This window comes from Aphelocoma coerulescens, chromosome 3, assembly GCF_041296385.1.
Source record: "Aphelocoma coerulescens isolate FSJ_1873_10779 chromosome 3, UR_Acoe_1.0, whole genome shotgun sequence".
Classification (NCBI taxonomy): domain Eukaryota; kingdom Metazoa; phylum Chordata; class Aves; order Passeriformes; family Corvidae; genus Aphelocoma; species Aphelocoma coerulescens.
The window spans coordinates 65880558-65898292 of record NC_091016.1 but is presented as its reverse complement, the minus strand read 5'-3'; the positions used below and the strand labels follow the sequence as shown (position 1 = coordinate 65898292).

Genomic DNA, 17735 nt, shown 5'->3' with positions numbered 1-17735 from the left:
ATCCCTGCATCTGAGCTCATCACCAGACTGCCCTGAATGTCAGTGGAGGAAACGGGCAATTGCAGGGCACAAATTAGGATTATTCATTGTCATTCTAAAAGAAACTTCTAAAATAGGTCAGAAAAACGGCATCTTACGCTTGTTTATTTCTCTACACTAATTAGAGAGCAAGACTTAATCTGTCCTGATGGTAAAATAACATGACATAAATTCCACTCCTATTGATGGGGTCTGCACAGGCAGAATACTTAGCCTAAGTTACGGATCAAACATCTGAACACGGACTATCTCCACACTTCCACTAAGGCAGAATTTCTGCACTTTCTTCAAGAACTTGAATCTCCTGTAAAAAATTACACCTCTTTGAAAGTTCTATTGGACTACTTGTAGCTCTTATACATGTGACATGGATCTTACTTTGATATTCCCACTTGATTTATGTTCGCATAACCTTTCATTGACAAATCATGAGCAGGAGGCCATCACAGACCCGGTATCTTAGAAACCAATTCTATGTGAAAAATGGAGTTGTAAAAGTGCTTACATCTACACATTTTCTACAGGCATTGCTATTCCACTCTAATAATTTATACACACACACAATAAACTTTGCACAGGCTTGGTGCAAGGATTTCCATTCTCTGCCTCTCTCCCTTTTCCCCCTGGGGAGATCCAGCTAATGGCATCTTAGTGTAGTTATGATGTAGATATGTGTCATAAAACTTAACATAAACTTCCTGTTTTCTACATGACAGGGAGATGTTTTAGATTTAGACAAACATTTGCATAGCCACAAGGTGAAATGTTAAGATATGTTTTCTTTGCATATGCTCTAAATTCCTCTGTAAATGTAATACAGGACCTACTTTTGGTACCTAAGTGCTTCAAACAAGGGAAACAAAGTGATAAACAAAAGGATACAAAAAGATAAACGGGCACTGTTAATGTGAGCGGCAATGGAAATGTTTAAAATCAGTTATACCTTTAATGCAGTTTTATGCAGCTTTTATGTAAATTACTATTATTATGCAAGGCGAGAAGTACATATTCTAAAATGCATATTCCTTCTGATGGAAATAAAAAATAATGTAAAAAAGGTATTTCAAAATTAATTAAAAAATTTTAAATTAAAACTGATGCTTATTTTAAAAGTAGTAACTAATATTTATTTAAGCATGGTAATTGCTAATGATAAAAATAGGATACATAAGCTCTTAATAATAAATTGTAAGGTACCATTTTTCTAGTGAATCTTTTAAAATATTGCCTTACTTGTGGCATCGATCTTGCATTGCTTTGATTTCTTGCATAACTGGTAGTTCCTTCTGAGATGGAGGCTTTACTTCCACATCCTGCAGCATGCTAACAGCATGCTGTTTGAGCAGGCCCAAAGATGACAGCTGGTGGTCCACCTCCAGCAGGAAACTGCTGTGGTAATCCAGGAGTTCCAGGAGCTCTGTCTTGGATGCCTTTTCCACGGAGCTTTCTGGTAAGCGACCTTGTAGCTCATCTATAGCTATGGTGGCTTTCTGAATCTATGGAAACAAAGAAGCTAGTACAACTGACACCAAAAGGTGCTAGACCCAATGCTGTACGTTTAGATTCTGTAAAACTCTTGTGGTATAGGGCTTGTGCTCTTCTGTGTCAGATCACTTGCTCTTCACAGGGCATTAGGACTTGCTAAGGGACTTTTTATTGTCCAGTTATGGGTGGCTTCTTAAATTTTTTAGCATTTATTATATTTATTGCCATAGGAACTAGAGCTCTACCCTGGGGCACACACATATTTGGCACAAGTCATACGTTTAACAAAATGATTATCCTCATTCCCAGAGAACCTGCCATCTGGGCATAAATAATGGACAATGACAGATAAAAAGAGTCAGATAGGATATAAGGGGAAAAAAAGAGACATATGACCAATGAGCATTGGCAGGCACTATCATCAACTGCTTAGGCTTAAAAAGAGCAACTTCATACTCTTCAGGGAAAAAAGACAACAAGAAAAAAGAAAGAGTGAAGAAAGAGAGAAAAAATAGAGATATGAAAGAGAAGAAGAGAGAAGAAGAAAGAAGAAAAAAAAAGAGGTTGACATAATCTAGAACAGAACATCTGAGGAAAGGAAACAGAGAAGTAGATTCTGAAAAACCACCAGAAACCAAAACAACTCTGTATGTACTATACATGTATGCATACAGAACAGTCCAAACTTTGGAGGCAGTGATTCTAAACCTGGATCTTCCATAGCTGTGTTTTGCTGACCTGAGGAAAGAAATCAGTTACTCCTGCTATCAGTTTTCTCTACCACAAGATGATTAATAAGGCAGCCTCCTGAGTGTAAACCTACCTATAAGGGAGGATTTACCAAGACTAGAATTTACCTTATCATTAAAACTCTTCCATTCCTGCACTGCGTCTTCCAAAATTTTTTCTTGTTCCTGGGCTACATTCCGGAGCCGTGTCCAGCGCTGCCAAACTGTTGTCATGGATCTACTTATAGATGCCTTACTGGCATCATTGCTGATTTTTTCCAGCTGCAAAGCCTTTTCTTCTAGGGCTGTGATCTTCTCATGGAAAGAATTCACTACGGACACGAGAGTCTGAAAAAGCAAAAATAAGCACTCTTTTCCGTTCCTACAAGATAACTCATTACTATTCAACATGCAGGCAGATGAACAACTTCCATCCACTGCAGATGAGGAGGAGGTACTGTATGCTGAGTGAAGTGGCTAGATCTCACTTTATTTTTATAATTATTATATGCAGTATTTGAGCTACAGCTACTTGGTCCAAAATCCATGTCTCTGGAAGCAGCACAAATCTGGAGTAATCAGCTTTTCCCTTCATCAATATCCCCCTCAAGAAGGATGAAAATAAGCATTCAGGGTCCTTCTCATAGCAAAGACTGACTTCTAAAAAGTCTAAAAATGAAAGAAGAAATTCAGGTGTTTAAGTGTACATTTATGTCATGTTTATCTTTAAGGATATTTTAGATGCCCAAGGATTTGAGGACATTCTCATGAAGCTGGCAGACAGGACATTACTCTTAGGGGAGATTCTTGATTTCACAGAGACACAGCTGGCAGCATGTCTGACTGCCTATATTAAGGCAATTGGTTAGTACCCTAAACACAAGAAGAGAAAGTAATTTTTTAAAATTATATTTCTTGCTTTTAGACTGAAGAAGAGTTAATATTAAACTCTAACTCTTCCTGTCCTAGTAAAACTGTTTCATATGATCCAAAGTAGATGGATGTTTCTATTGAACTGAGTTGCTTGTAATTTTGGGGTTTACAGACCCATGGCTTTTAGGAACATCCTGACTCTTTGCACTTCTCTACAGTCATGGGCACATAGACAGACAAGCTGAAAAGTGACTAAAAATACCTGCCTCAATCACCCCACAAACAAAATTCGTGTTTTGCACAACACTAAACATCTCTTGGTGTGTTATGACACAGTTAAGCAGGTAAAGATGTAAAAACTCAAATTCAACAGATAGGGACCTACATAATATACATTCATTTTCACTTGACATAGAATGATTTCATGCAATTATCAGTAAGTACCTTACCTTATGTGTTAGCAATTTCTCTTCTGCTTCATGAGAAGAAGCAGCTTTAGCTACTGAGAATTCAGATAATTTTTTCTCAGCCTCATTCATCACTTCAATAACCTTCTGCCTTGATGTCTGGTACTCCTGCCACTCAGAAGCACACCTTAAACAAATACAGTTCCAGAAAGAACAACTTAATGCAATATAAAACCATTTGAAAATCAGAAATATTATTGATCCTAGTTTTCAATGTAACTTCTTAGTTATGCTGTTACACAGTATTTTCCAAGAAACAGAAAGATTATTGGGAAACAGCATACATAGAAACATATGCTCCAGATTTTCAGATATGCGCTTCACAGAAACCACAGCCGGGCATTTAATAGCCCTTATTTGACTTTTCCTCAGAGACTGCCTATGTTGTGTTTTAAACCTACCCAAACATAGGGAATTCAGAACATTCAGGAATAATAAGAAACATAGTTATGTTTTTTTAAAAAGGTATTTCCTTTTAGTTCAAAATGTCTGCTTCAATTTCATTTGTTTGCACATAGATCTTGTGTCAGGTGAAATATAGAAGAATTATTCCCTACTCTTCTTCTCCTTGCTGTTCCAAGCTTAATATAATTCTATCAGAGCTTCTTTAAGATCACACAACTAGTCAGTCAAGGGTAGAAAACAGAATCTAGGAGCGCTGAATCCCCAATATAAAATTCTTTCATAAGTAGCATAAATATTAAAAAACTTCAATTAATTTTCAGATTCTTCAGAAGGAAGAGGAAAAAAAAAGAAGAAAGAATATACCTTACCTTTGTAACCGCTCTTGCTGGCTTTTGGCTTCTTGCTCTGTCCCTTTGGCTTTTTCCTCCAATGAAGCTACATTCTGTACCAGCTGTTCCCTTGCTGAGGCTTGTATAAAGGGGTCTATCTCAGACACAAGGCCTTTTAAGTCTTTCAAATGATTATTGAACTGACTTTCTGTGCTGAAAAATTCAACATGGTTCCTTAGATTCTCCTCAGAGTTCTCAACATCTAGACCATTTCTTGCTAACTGTAGAAATTCCTGAGCATCTTCCAGCCAGTCATTTGCTATCTGCATCACTTGGTAGTACCTCTGGCAGAGGCTATATACTTTATTCAAGGTAGCCTGAAATAAAAGGGAGAGTCACGAACATAAAATCACAGTAACCTGTGTCATTTAAAAAATCCAGGTAATAGGATTACTGAAATGAATCTTTTTGTGATGATCATAAAGATCAAGCCACAGAGCCATCTTTCTGAGCTTCGTGACTGAGAAACTAATGACAGTTAGGGTGCACTGACCTGTCTCATGTGTATAGCTTCTTGAACTTCACCATCCAGTTCTGCCAGCTCAGCAAAAGTGTTTTCCAGGTCAGCAGGTATCAGCTCCTTTGCTTTCATATAGCGCTCTTTCTCTTTATTGCTCAGTGCATTCATTATTCTGAGGCTCGACTGCACTTCTTCCTGATGTATCTGAACCTTTCGGATTTCTTCTTGGATGTTTTGCAGTTTGAGGTCCAAACTTAATGTTCCATTAAGTTCTGTTTTCACCCACCTCAACCAGTCCAGTGAGCGGCAGATTTCTGTCTTGAAGTCTATGCTCTGCACAAGTCTGTTCTCACACTCCATCACCGTGTCAACAATGCCAGAATGCAAAGACTTCAGCTTCTCTTGCCAAGCCTGAACTTGGTGATTTGTTGTCTCACATGCAGATGAGTCGAGCTGAGGAGAAAGGGCTTCTAGATGTTCAGTTATTCGCTTCAGAAGACTTCCTGAGTCTTGCAAGCTGCCCACCAGAGAATGGTATATTTTCAACTTTTCTTCTATTGGGAGAGTTTCTTCATTCACCTTAATCTGCTCCTTTTTCACTGTCTCCAGCTGTGCTTCAAACTGCATACACATCTTCTCATGCTCCTGGCATGCTTCTATTGTGTCTTCCAACAGGTTGATTTTCTGTTCTATTTGCCTCTTCAACTTGTGATAGAGTGTGGCAAGTTTTAACATCTCATCTGGCTGCCAGGGCTGGCCAGTGCTTCGAAAGGCCTCCTTCTTCTGGTTCAGTTCATCCACTGCTGCACCAAGGCTCGTTGCTTCACCTAAGAGATCTCTGTAGGCCTGCTGGAGTGACACAGATTCTTTGGCTGAAACAGTAGCTGGAGCTTTATCCATGTTAGTAAACTGGTCTTCTAGCTCAGTCAGAGCTTTACTTGTCAACTCAATTAAAGAGACATACTCTTTTCTGGCATAAATTGCTTCCTGAACTTTATATAATTTTTCTTTTGCCAGAGCAGTGACAATACTGAATTGCTGAGGGAGACTGTTAAGTTTTTCATCTAGATAAGAATGATCCACTTCATTAAGTGATGGTAGGACTTCTTGGCCATCTCTTTGCAGTGCAAGTAGCAGATTTTCATATTCTGGAGATTGCTCAAGAATCTGTTGATATTTTGCCAACTGGCTGTATAGCTCAGTGTCAGAATTCATTACATTGACTTCTGGGAATGTGACAATATCAGCTTGTTTTAGCCAATGGCAAGCTTTATCCAGATCTTCTTTGAAATATTTCCTGGAGACACTATTTTTCTCCAGTTCTAATAATCTCTGGTTACACTTTTGTAAAACCGTGTCATATACATTCTGTAGTTCTTGAAGTTTACCTAACACTTCACTCTTCTCTTGATTTGTTGCTTCTTTCATTAAATCCCTTCCTTGAGCCCACAACCCTGTGACCTCATTTTGATAGGCCTTCAGATTAGCCTGGGTATTCTTACAAGTCCTGATCTGTTTATTCACATCTTCTGGCAACAGACAAATATGTTCTGGAAACATCACCTTCTTCTCATGCTGGTGAATTTGGTTTGTAGCCTGGAAGACTGCCATGAGAAACTGGGTCTTTTCAGACAATGCCTTATTCAGGTGTTTTCTCCTCTGGCCAACCAGATCACTGAGACAAGCCACATGGTGCTGTGCATCAGAAACTGTTTTCTGCAGTTCTTGCCTTTCATTGAGCCCTAGGTTGGTCATCACCCTGTCAGCATCCTTCACAAGCATCTTCAGAACAAGCTGTTTGGCTTCAAGCTCACTGCAAATGGTAAGATGATCCATGAGAAGACTCTGAGCCATATCTGGAGGAGGGCTCTGTTTAAGAGCCTCTGAGACACTAGGTTGTTGCTCCTCTGCCCATTCCATTAGTTCCTGAAATTTGGAATGCACCAAGCTGAGCTCTTCTAAGGTTGAAACAGAAACTTGAATTTTCCTTTTGACAAGGTCCTCCAGCTGAGTCCAGCGTTGTTCAAAATGACTGAATTGCTCCTTTACTAATTCTTTGTCATCAAGATTCAAATGTTCTATCATCTTCTGTTTCTGATCTTTCAAATCTTCCAGAGCAAATCTCCTTTCCTGTAGTGCAATTGCCAGTTTTTGCAAAGCTTCAAGGTGCACATTTGTACTTTCAGCATCAGACCTGTTATCAAAATGGACAGGAAAAAAATGAGTTATTACATCCAGTTTCAGCACAGGCTTGAAAGAGAGGTCAGGATTAATTATAAGCCCACTAAATACTGAAATCAATACAGTATAAAGACCTACAGTTTTCACATTCATTGAAGGCATCAGCCTTGAATATTAATTAAAAAACTCTACAAATTTATTCATTTTCCTTTAATCTGCACTATGGTCATCAGGCTGACCATACACATTTACATGAATACTAAAGTGCATGCTGATTATATTGCACATAAGAACAACAACAAGTATTGAGGTCGAAGGGAATCTTGTTCCATGACAGTGACAGGAGCAGCAATACACTTACAATTTTCTCACAGCTGGTGTGTTTATCCTATGCAAAGCAGCTGCAAATATTTAGCAGTAGTTGCTAAGCTTTAATATAATAGTCTAGTAGCTATAACACAGTATTACAATGAAAATGAACTGATGAATGAACCATGAACTCATGAACCACCACAAATGAAAGAGTTCAAATAAAATAGTCAACATTGTTGAAATATTGGAAATGCTATACCCTGAGATGTGATCAATCAGTACTTGCCTTAAAGACAAACACTGAAGATCTGGTCGCTCAAACTCTCTTTATCTCAACAGAAATGATTAATTGCCTGATAATTAATAAGGGCGGTGTGCTTTTAATTAAGCATGCAAAAGTAATTTTTAGTGGCTCCCACTTAGAGGCACTCTGTAAACAGCTCTTTCAGCATATATGCACACTTTGCTTTGTGCATGCTACTCCTTTTTTACCTAGCTAGGTTGTCCCACTCTTTTGTGAGCTTTTCCAGGAAAACTTCAACGACATTCATGCGATCATGGTAATCCCTTGTCCTCTGCAGATCCTCCTCCCTCTGCACGAGCAAACTATGTGCCTGAAGGCAGAGGTCCAACCACTGGTTGCTTAGTTCTCCTATTTCCTTGTGTTCAGGTGATTCCTGTCCTTGGGTTAGTTTGTTCATCTTCTCAGTCACAGAGGTGAGAGCTGACTGCTTAGACTGCAACTTCTGACTGAATTCCTGAAAAAGATACAAGTAAAAACCAATATAATATCATGCCCTCAAAATTATAAAATGGAATTTAAATAAAAGCTCTGAAATAAATAAATTGTATATGGGCTAATTATCTGCCCAGGCAAATGCTCTGCAGATGTAAACTGGAAGAAGTATTTTCACTCCTCTCCAAATCCTCCTCCCCATCTTCTCAGGTGAAGACAAGTTGGTAATAGATGCTAAAGCAAACGAGAGAAGTTTCCAAGAGCCAGTGATAAACAGAACTTGTGATCAAGTCACATCCTGTTGTCCGGGCTTCTGGACTAGCACAGCTCCCACCATACACTAAAACATGCACGATAATCTTGAATCTCACAAGAATAATTCATTTTCCTAGTACTGTAACTAGCTAATTTTTTTCCTTTTTCATTAGAGACTAAAATTAGGAAGCAGAGTCCATGAGTCAGCGAGCCTCCGTATCCGTACTCTGTATTGTTCCTACTTCTGTAACAGCAACTGTTACCAGTGTCATTACTGAAACAAAACCATGGATTAACCTAGGTATGACTGCTATCTGAGCTAATAACTAGTAACTAAAAGAGTTCATCTGCATACACATTTCATACCAAAAAAGAAGTCAGAGAGATCCCAAAAAGAAGAATACACAATATACTGACAACTAAAACTAACCAAATGTTTTCCAGCCTTTGCACACTGTCTAAGGTAAAATACAATCTTTTCCTAAATTCTATTTCCAATAACTGTAACTAAACAAGCATGCCTATCTCCAGCTCTGCCTCATTCCTCTTCATGAAGGCTTTAAATGGAGCTAGGCATCTTCCTTTATCAGGGCAAATTATTGGAAAAAAACCACCTTGTGCCACATCTAACAGTACAGAAGGTGTCTCTCTTTCATTATAGTCCAAAGCTTCTGACTGAAAGAGTGAAGAAATAGAGACTCCTTCTCCTTCCTGGACTCTAATGATAGCTGGTATAACAGCTTTCTGTTCAGATTGTGCTGAGGCATCTTCAAAGGCTTTGACTTTGTTCCAAAGTGTGAGTAGAACAGACACGGAGAGGAAGTGCTAACTCTTGGCATACCAGAAAAGGAATACAAGCAAAGCCTAGACCAAAAATGCAAAACTCAAGTACATAATCATTTAATAAAGAAATGATCTTTTTGTTAAGTTACTGGTTATGATGTATACAGACGAGTCATAAAATGTCTCTCTTCTGGAATAACTAAGTCCTGAAGGCATTTGTCTCATTATTTAAATTGGATTTCTGCCATACCTTTTCTTAGAGATCAGCAACATCGAACAGTTTTGCTGACTAATTCTGAAATACTTCTAAACTATTCAGAAGTATAGAAATCAAAAGAATTTAGCAAGCACAGTTTGCAAATCTTATCTTCAGGTCCACTGTGATCAGCATTTAGTCTACTCTAAAAGTGAAGGCAAATCAGACCAGTAGACTGAAAATTGTCAATTATTTAAAAAACAAAGCCAGAAAAATACTACAGTGCAGATTTCTGCTCTCTGAATCACACTGTAGTATCAGTAAGGAAACACTCTTTCCTCTATCTTCTCTGCTCTTGCTTAGAGCATTTTAGCCAATATATGCACTATGGGCACACAATATCAATCATAAAATAGTATCAGCCAAAGGATGAACTTCTTCCTTACCTTCTGTTCTTAACCAAAAGTCTCCTTACCTTAACCTGGAGCACCATATTCTGGGCAATATTTAGCTCCAACTCTGCCCGTCTCCTTTTTAAATTCTGTAGTTGTTGATCCGCATCCTGGAAATATATCCAGAGCTCAGCCTTCAATTGTTTGATCTCTTCCCAACCTTGAGACAAATACTGTGAGTGCATTATCTGTTGCTCAATCTAGAAGAAAAGAAATGAAAAGGAGTAGGAATGCTTTAATGCATCTATTTTTGGAGAATGGAGGATGAATACCATTCCTCCTCTGAGCACAATACTGTACTAAAGCAATTTCTGCACTAGATTCTGAAGGGGCTAATATTATCTACAAAAAGAGTCTTAACCTCCAAAAGTCACAAAAATTCTACCTATCAGAGGAAATCCATGTGGAAACAACAACAACAACAACAAAAGGAATTAATTATCATTCACCCTTGAGAGAAGCAAGTATGTTTATGAGTGTGTATTTCAATGTTCTCAGTCCTCAGTTAAAGCTTAAATTCATTGTATAATATACTGCATGCCAAGAATATTGTTAGAATGTACCCTACATAAAAGTTTCAATTAAACACTTCCTTTTAATTTGCTTAGCCCAGTTATTCTAACGATATGCCTCTACTAAAATGCCAATAAGAAGAATGCTTACCAGATCTGAGCCCATCAATCCTCTTACACCAATAGTGACACAGCTGCTTTTGCTCTAAATACAGCAGTCGGGTGTCTTTAAGGTTTAGACACTCAACCAGCTTAGTATATCTCAGCACTATACCATCTGTGATTTCTTAAAAATGTTTCACTGCTTTATATGTCAGAGGAGGATCTTACTCTGATGTTTGGGATCTTTCTCAGCAATTCAATACTTGGACTGCCATATTTTCATGGGTTGCTTGGGTTTGTACAATTTGCTTTTCTGGTATGGAGTACTGTTACTGTATGTATCAGATTTTTACTCTTGTTAGAAGTAGTTCCAAAACTCTGGTTGTATGTCTGTGTAAGAGAAACTAAATTTTTCATGTTTACAACAAGAGGAACGCTCGTAATTCTTCTTTCCCACTAACTTAGGTTTATAGCTCTATTTTAAACCTAAGCATTAAGAGACTTTAGAACTTAAAATTGAGGAACACTTCTATAAATTAATATGTTGAAATAGATGCACTTTGATTCATGAATTGAACCAGCATAATTTTATGATGATTATGATTATTATATTAGTAATATATTAATATAGGTCAATATCAGTCTATTGTTGAATAAATAATAACAAGAAAATATGTCTCAGATTTAATAAAATACAGAGAATATTCGACTGAATTGTGTTTTTTGAAACAGATAACTTGAATCAGGTTTTCTACCACAGGATGTTACTTCTGTGGCTTTAGACCAACATCTTGTAACATTGCCTAAGTACCTTCAGAAACCTTAGTTGTGTGCCTTTGTATTAGTACCAGGATGACAATGTATGAATTTAAAAATAAAAAAAAAAAAAGAAGAAGCAGAAAGAGAAAAGAGAAAACTATTTAACTATTTCTAAAGAAATGCTTAGGATGAAAGATGACATTTCTTTAAACTATTACCCAATATGACCTTTTTAAAAGGGAACAGATCAAGGCAGTTAAAGCTCTAAATAGGATTAAAAGTGGGTTGTTGTGGTTATCTTGTACCGTTTGTTTAGTTTGTTGAATATCTGCTGCTGTGCTCTTCACTGTGGCATCTGACAGATCACACATGGAGCACAGAAGATCCAAGTATGTATTGGCCTGCTCCTGCAGAGCCCGGAAGTGTTTAACCTGAGGGAAGACAACTCACAAATAAAACCTGAGACTGTGGAAATAATATCTTGTTTTATTACAATCATGCATTTTAGTATTTTTACTTTGCTTTATTATTTCCATAAAATTAAATGTAGAAATACATTATTTTTTTAGGTAAGGCTGCTATGTTATAATTATGGAAAGGAATAATCCTTAAAATTTGATTATTATCCAATTACCAAAGCACTTAGATACATATGAACTAGCTAGCTTATTTCTTGGATAGAAACACACAGTTGCAACAAGGTGACTGACTTTCCCAATGTGAATGGGAAGCCGAGCTTTATGGGATTATCAAAGTGTCCTGTTCCTACAACTGTAACATTTTCCAGTGTCTGACAGATCATGAGAAATTCAGCTTAGTAGCACAATACACTTTCCCACACCTTTGGAAAACCTTCCAGCATTTCCAGTATCTGTGACTGGCAAGACTAGACAACAACACATCGTTAAGGGTTCCTGCTCTCAACATTGCCTGTAGGAGCTCACCTCTCCCTGTGAAGATTCTCCTTATCCTAAAATAATATTATTATATGAGTGCTAACAAGCAGGGCAATAACATATCTTCTAGAGTCCTAGGGAGGAGGGTGAGTGACCACCTAATGCAGAGGGCCAGCGGTAGGTCCTTGCAGGCAAAAAATTGAACTAAACAACAGTGCACCCTTTTGGCAAGCCCAAATGACTGTATTAGCAAGAATGCAGAGCACAAGCTGTGGAAAGTGATTATTCTCCTGTGCTTACACTTGTCCAGCTGTCCCTGATGTACTTAGCCCAGTTTCCCTCTTCCCCCAGAAAAGAAACACGGGCAAACTGACACAAGTCCAGCAAAGAGCTCTGGGGATAAGGGGCAGTCCTATGCGGCATTTTGGCAGGTTTGAAGGAATTCTTCCTAAACAAGGGAAACCATTTTTCACTCTAAGAACAGTCAAGCACAGGATCAGGTCCCTAATCCTCAGGGGTGTGGCTAGGGCCCTCAGCACACCAAAGGGCTCTGCAGCCTCTATCTCCTCCTCTTCGGGGTTTGGCTACCTCCACTTAGGGCCAGCCTTAACTCAGACCCGCTGGGACCTGACCACCAGAAAGGCAAAGCCCAAGAGCTGTGTCTAAGCTCAGTTCCTCACCCACCTTTGAACCTCACCTGAGCTACACTACAGGTATATCTGTGCCTGGCTGATCCTCCCGGCCTTGCCTTGCTGCCCTGAGCCACTGCCTTCACCTGGGACTGGCCTCATCCCTAAGGACTTGCCTGGTGACCATCAGCTGGGGGAATGACATCAGGGGGACTCTGTTCACCTAACCTTTGAGCTGCAGTTCTGCACGCCCCTGGGAAGGTGCTGCCCTGCTGGTCTCACCATGTCACACCCTGCTTCCCCTGCCCTTGTAGGTCTGTCATCTTTAGTATTTCAAGGTCTCTATTAAGTCAGATGATGGATGAGACAGCCCTGAATTCCAGCATTTTTAGCACCATGCCAGTTTAATTTAAAACCAAGTCACAAATCCAACGTAAAACGCATTGTCACTAAGAACAATCAAGAAGCAATGAAAACTTTCTCAATGGTCAATGCGGGCTACAGGCAGCTCTATGCTCTTAGACCGAAAAATTGTTTAAATTGCCTGATAATTGACTCTGTGTCCATGGTACTGTGAAAACAGGTCTCATAAGGGACATAGTAGACAGATGGGCAACTGGACAAGCAGAAAGACACAACCCCTCTGCTAAACACATTTATGGAGTATCTGAGCAGACTTATCTCACAAGCCAACATTTTTCAGGTAACGTGTTTCTAAGCATTAAGCAGAGCTAGCAAAAGCCATCTTTGATTTTTCACCTACAGTTATTTTTCATTCCCTTTTGAAGTTGGGAATGAACAATGAGGCTACACAGCTTTCTGAGAAGGCTAGAAAATATCTGATTTCTAGAAATTTAAATCTCTTATCTGAACTCACCTTGTTTAGAATAACTGAGCTTTTTCAAGTGCTAAACTTTTACCTGTTTAACTGCATCTGCCAGGCTGAAAGGTGTCCAAGTAGTTGGCTTTAGCTCTGACTGCACTGTAGACAGCCAAGTCTGGCACTGTTGTAGAGTATCCTGATGATTAACATGCTTCTGGAGCTCATGTTCCAAAGTCTGGTACACCTAAACCAAACATTTTGTAAGTTTATCACATTTTCAAATACCACCATTGTGTCTCTTCTCCTTCCTTGAAAACTGCAAACAAAACAGAATTATTAAGACTGTGGATTTTTTAGCCCTTGTACATAAAAGAACCAAGGGCTGAAATCTCCTTAAGCTCTCACTGTACTTTGCTAACATGTGGAGAAGATGGACAATATTTAATGCACAGCTTCTGAAAAGAAAAAATAAAGATATAAATGAAGAGCATGCTCTCTTATTTCTGTATTCCTATCCAACATTCTTCCATTGTGTAAGAATTTTTAAAATTTGTTTTTGGGTTTGTTTTGTTTAGTTTTTTGAGTTTGGTTTGGGGGTTTTTTTGATTGTTTTTTTGACTGATGGCTTGATCTCCTAATTGGTTTAACAGAATGGCCCAGCTAGCTCTTCTTAACTGTTATATTCTGGTTTTAATGAGAGAGATAGTATTTCCTAGCACACACTTGAGACCTGTTAATGTATGTATGCAAACTATCAACACCAAGACTGCAATTTGCTCCCTAGTTTTTGAAGTAGAAATAGCCTAATTTTTTTTTGCTGCAGCTGCTCAGAAGCTAGTGTAACATGAAGGTAGTGAGCATGTGGTATGATTAAGGTAAGAAATGACAGGCCACTACTTTTGCTGGTTGCAAGACAACATTTGGATCACAAGGAATTCAACTGTAGCACAGGAATTATTAAGTGCTCAGTAACCTGTAGGCTCAATTGAAATGAAAACAGTAGGAAGACTTTTATAGCACTTAAAGAAATAACTCATAGAAATAATAATGCACTTTTTTCTTAAATGGCATAAAAAAATCTTTGAAACAAGACTTACTCTTTGGGCTGTGCTACATATGGCAGAATAGCTGTCTCTTGTCCCCTGAAGATGGCTTTGTATATTTTGCTTAAATTTTGCTTGAAGATGTTCTGAGCATTGACTGATCAGGTAATCACCTTTACTCTTAAGGTTGTTCAAACGATCTTCAAATCCTGCAATTTCTTCCATGATAGCCTAAGAAACAGATAAAATACTTTTGAAGTAATATGCAGTGGTGCAGAATGTTATTTCTTCCTCCTTTGAACACTCTTCTTCAGATTTGGAAAAAAGTTTTCAGACAATGTGTATTTTCATAGTCAAGCTGTTGGACTGCATGCTCATTGTAAAGTCATTGTCAAAAGTCTTTACACAGATATCCCCACAGAAACATCAGTAGCACTGTCGTAATGTGTCAACACACTCTGCTCACACCCCAAGACTACCCTTAATCTTCATTTGTTGCATGCTCTTCAGGGCTCCTCCAGCTTTTCTTGTGTCTAGTCATGCAAATTAAATCTCATGCTGAATCATATCTCATTCCATAAGCTCTTTCACAGCAGACAGTTCTTTCCACTGACTTTGGTGGAGCCAATATTTTATCTAAGGAGGTTACTTAAGGAATAACACACCAATCACACATAATTTAAAGAGTTCAATATTTGCCATTGGAATCTCAGTTTCAGGTAGTGGTGGGTTGGATTTTGCTCTCACTAACAGCAACCATAACAATACTTTGAATAAAAGCAATGGAGAAAATGCTACAACCTAATAGAACCTAGAATTAGAACAACCTAATAGACGTACCTCTAGTTTCTGCACTTTTTTCTCCATTGTTGTTTTATCAACCATGCCAAATTTGGTGATCACATTTCTAAAGTTCTTGTTAGCAGAACCATACCAAGAAAATTTTCAATGTAGTTTTTTTTTTCTTCAGCCTTAAAAGTGCCAGAGCAAAAAATACCTCAAGAGTAAAATGACCCCAAACCAATTTTTGTGCTTCATTTCCTGGGAAGTCTGACATAGAAAAATCTGTCACAGAATTCAGATCAGAGTACAACAAAGCTCTTTGTGTAAATGCAGTTTTAGACAAGAAACAATGCTAACAACAGGCTAGATTTGTTATCTGGCTTAATGACACTGATGCTTATTTACACAGTTAGCAGTAAGAGAAATAAAATAGGTGAATGACAAATAGCTAGAGCTCTGAAGTGGAGCCAGAGAAGCAAAGAAGAAAAATTCTATTTTAAAAAGGAAGATTACCAATAGCAAACCCACCTTGTGGTTAGCTAGTTGCTGAGTGACTATTTCAAGACTGTTGTTTTCCACGAGGTCAGGGCTGACCAATCTGCTGGACATATGTAATAACCATTTCTCCCCTTCTTGCAAATCACTATTGTAATCCTCATGTTCTTTTACTCGCATCTCTAAGGTTTCAACATATGCCTGCAGGTACACAATAACCAAAATTAAATTCCCAGGTAATTACAAGAGTTCAAAAAACCCCCCAAAAAGCCAAAACCCACCAAGAACTTGAAAGCATAATAAGAATTATCATCTAAATTCATATTCCTGTGAGGGACTCTCATGTGAATAGACTCTAAAGGAAGACATCGAAAGGGATTACTTCTGGGAATAAATTTCTGTGAATCATTAGCTCTGTGGTACTGAGTGGTATTTTCACTCCAGCTGAAATACCATACTTTGAAGACTGAGGAAAACACTGAGAAAATGAATACTGTCAACTTGACTTTAAGTTCACTTAGAGTTACTACACACTCTTTGAGAGACTGCACTTGACCCACCAAATGCTATGGCTGGGACCCTGCTGCTTACAGCCTTTGAGTGTACATACTACCCGTGTCTGCAGTAGGCAAATTAAGAATGTACACACTGAGTTAGAAAGTATTTATTCTTTTCAGGAAGATTCTCTAAATTTAAGCCATAGATATTATATCCAATGCAATGGATTTCACTTCTGCAGTACAGATTGGAGGCGCGTCTTTAAACTAAAAATTAACCTTGAAAAAAATAAAATCATATCCTATTTCTAAATGGATTGGTAATTAAAGGTGCCTAGGTCAAACATAAATACTAACATGGTTTGCAGAGCTTATCCTTGTTAGGAGTACAACCTATTAAAAGCTTTAGGAATAATCATACTTTAGGATGCATTTAGAAGCATTAGACCTTTCAAAGTACTACATACATGTGGACTAATGAATCAATGTTAATTAATAATGCTGTTGCTGAATTAAATTCTATCTGTCTTGCAGGCTTGCAGGTTATTTTCTCTAGTGCCTTTTATTCAACAACTAAACTAAACAGTGTTTGTGGAAGATCAACCAGAAACAAGAGAGAGCACAATCTGAGGGCATCTGTCCCTTCAAGAAATAATGTATTTAGAATTCTATTAAATGCTTTTAAAAAAAAAGTAACAATAATACAGATTAGTCACTGATACATATCCCCTTAGTGGTACAAAAGACTTCATCTGCCACACTCAAAATTCATTTCAGCTATTCTGGTTAGATTCATTTAGGTAGTTTTTTCCATATTCCAAAACTGCCTGTCACTGCTGCCCCCCCTCCAAAAGAAAACCATAAAAACCCCAACAAAACACCAGAAGTGATTAAAGGTAGCTGGCTCTTTGTACACACAAGATAGCATGAAATAAATAGTTAAATTCTTAAAGAGTGGTAAAAATATAGCAAGTTGGAAGAAGCCTGAGTTTTCTTCCTTTTTACCTTCGTTTTGTTGCAGAGTTCCTGGTAACTGCTCTGAAGGTCTTGAATGTTGTTCTTTAGAGTCACATCATTCACCAGATCACAAAGTGCCTCTCCCTTTTCCATCACTGACTTTATTGAGGGCTCATGAGACAGAACAGTCTGTTGTATGGACTACAATGCAAGCAAGAATTAAGATGTATCTACCAATCACTGGAGATTATTTCACTAACTTCCCTTTGATCTGCTGCAGAGCCTTCTACCATGGTATTATCCTTTCCAGATAGGAAGAACTTTGTTTACCAATGCAGGATTCTGTTTCTCAGCCCTACCCTGAGACAAGAACTTTGCATGCATCTAAAAACAACTGCTCCTTTTGTGAGTGACTACTAGCATGGCTGACAGTCTGGAGCTGGTGAACCAAACGGAGTTCCTATCTATGAAGGGGCCA

At 38.2% G+C, this 17735-nt stretch overlaps 1 protein-coding gene across 1 annotated transcript in view; it reads right to left on the bottom strand.

The window, feature by feature from the left end:
* SYNE1 (spectrin repeat containing nuclear envelope protein 1) overlaps positions 1 to 17735 on the bottom strand; it is a 285161-nt gene that overhangs the window by 112133 nt on the left and 155293 nt on the right. Inside the window, exons 68-79 of the mRNA XM_069010651.1 lie at positions 17306 to 17458; positions 15837 to 16004; positions 14580 to 14756; positions 13580 to 13726; positions 11440 to 11565; positions 9785 to 9961; positions 7832 to 8097; positions 4880 to 7040; positions 4366 to 4703; positions 3575 to 3719; positions 2382 to 2600; positions 1273 to 1535 (exon numbers count right to left, since the gene is read on the bottom strand). Coding sequence (XP_068866752.1) covers positions 1273 to 1535; positions 2382 to 2600; positions 3575 to 3719; positions 4366 to 4703; positions 4880 to 7040; positions 7832 to 8097; positions 9785 to 9961; positions 11440 to 11565; positions 13580 to 13726; positions 14580 to 14756; positions 15837 to 16004; positions 17306 to 17458 — 4340 coding nt within the window. The remainder of the gene's footprint in view (positions 1 to 1272; positions 1536 to 2381; positions 2601 to 3574; positions 3720 to 4365; positions 4704 to 4879; positions 7041 to 7831; positions 8098 to 9784; positions 9962 to 11439; positions 11566 to 13579; positions 13727 to 14579; positions 14757 to 15836; positions 16005 to 17305; positions 17459 to 17735) is intronic.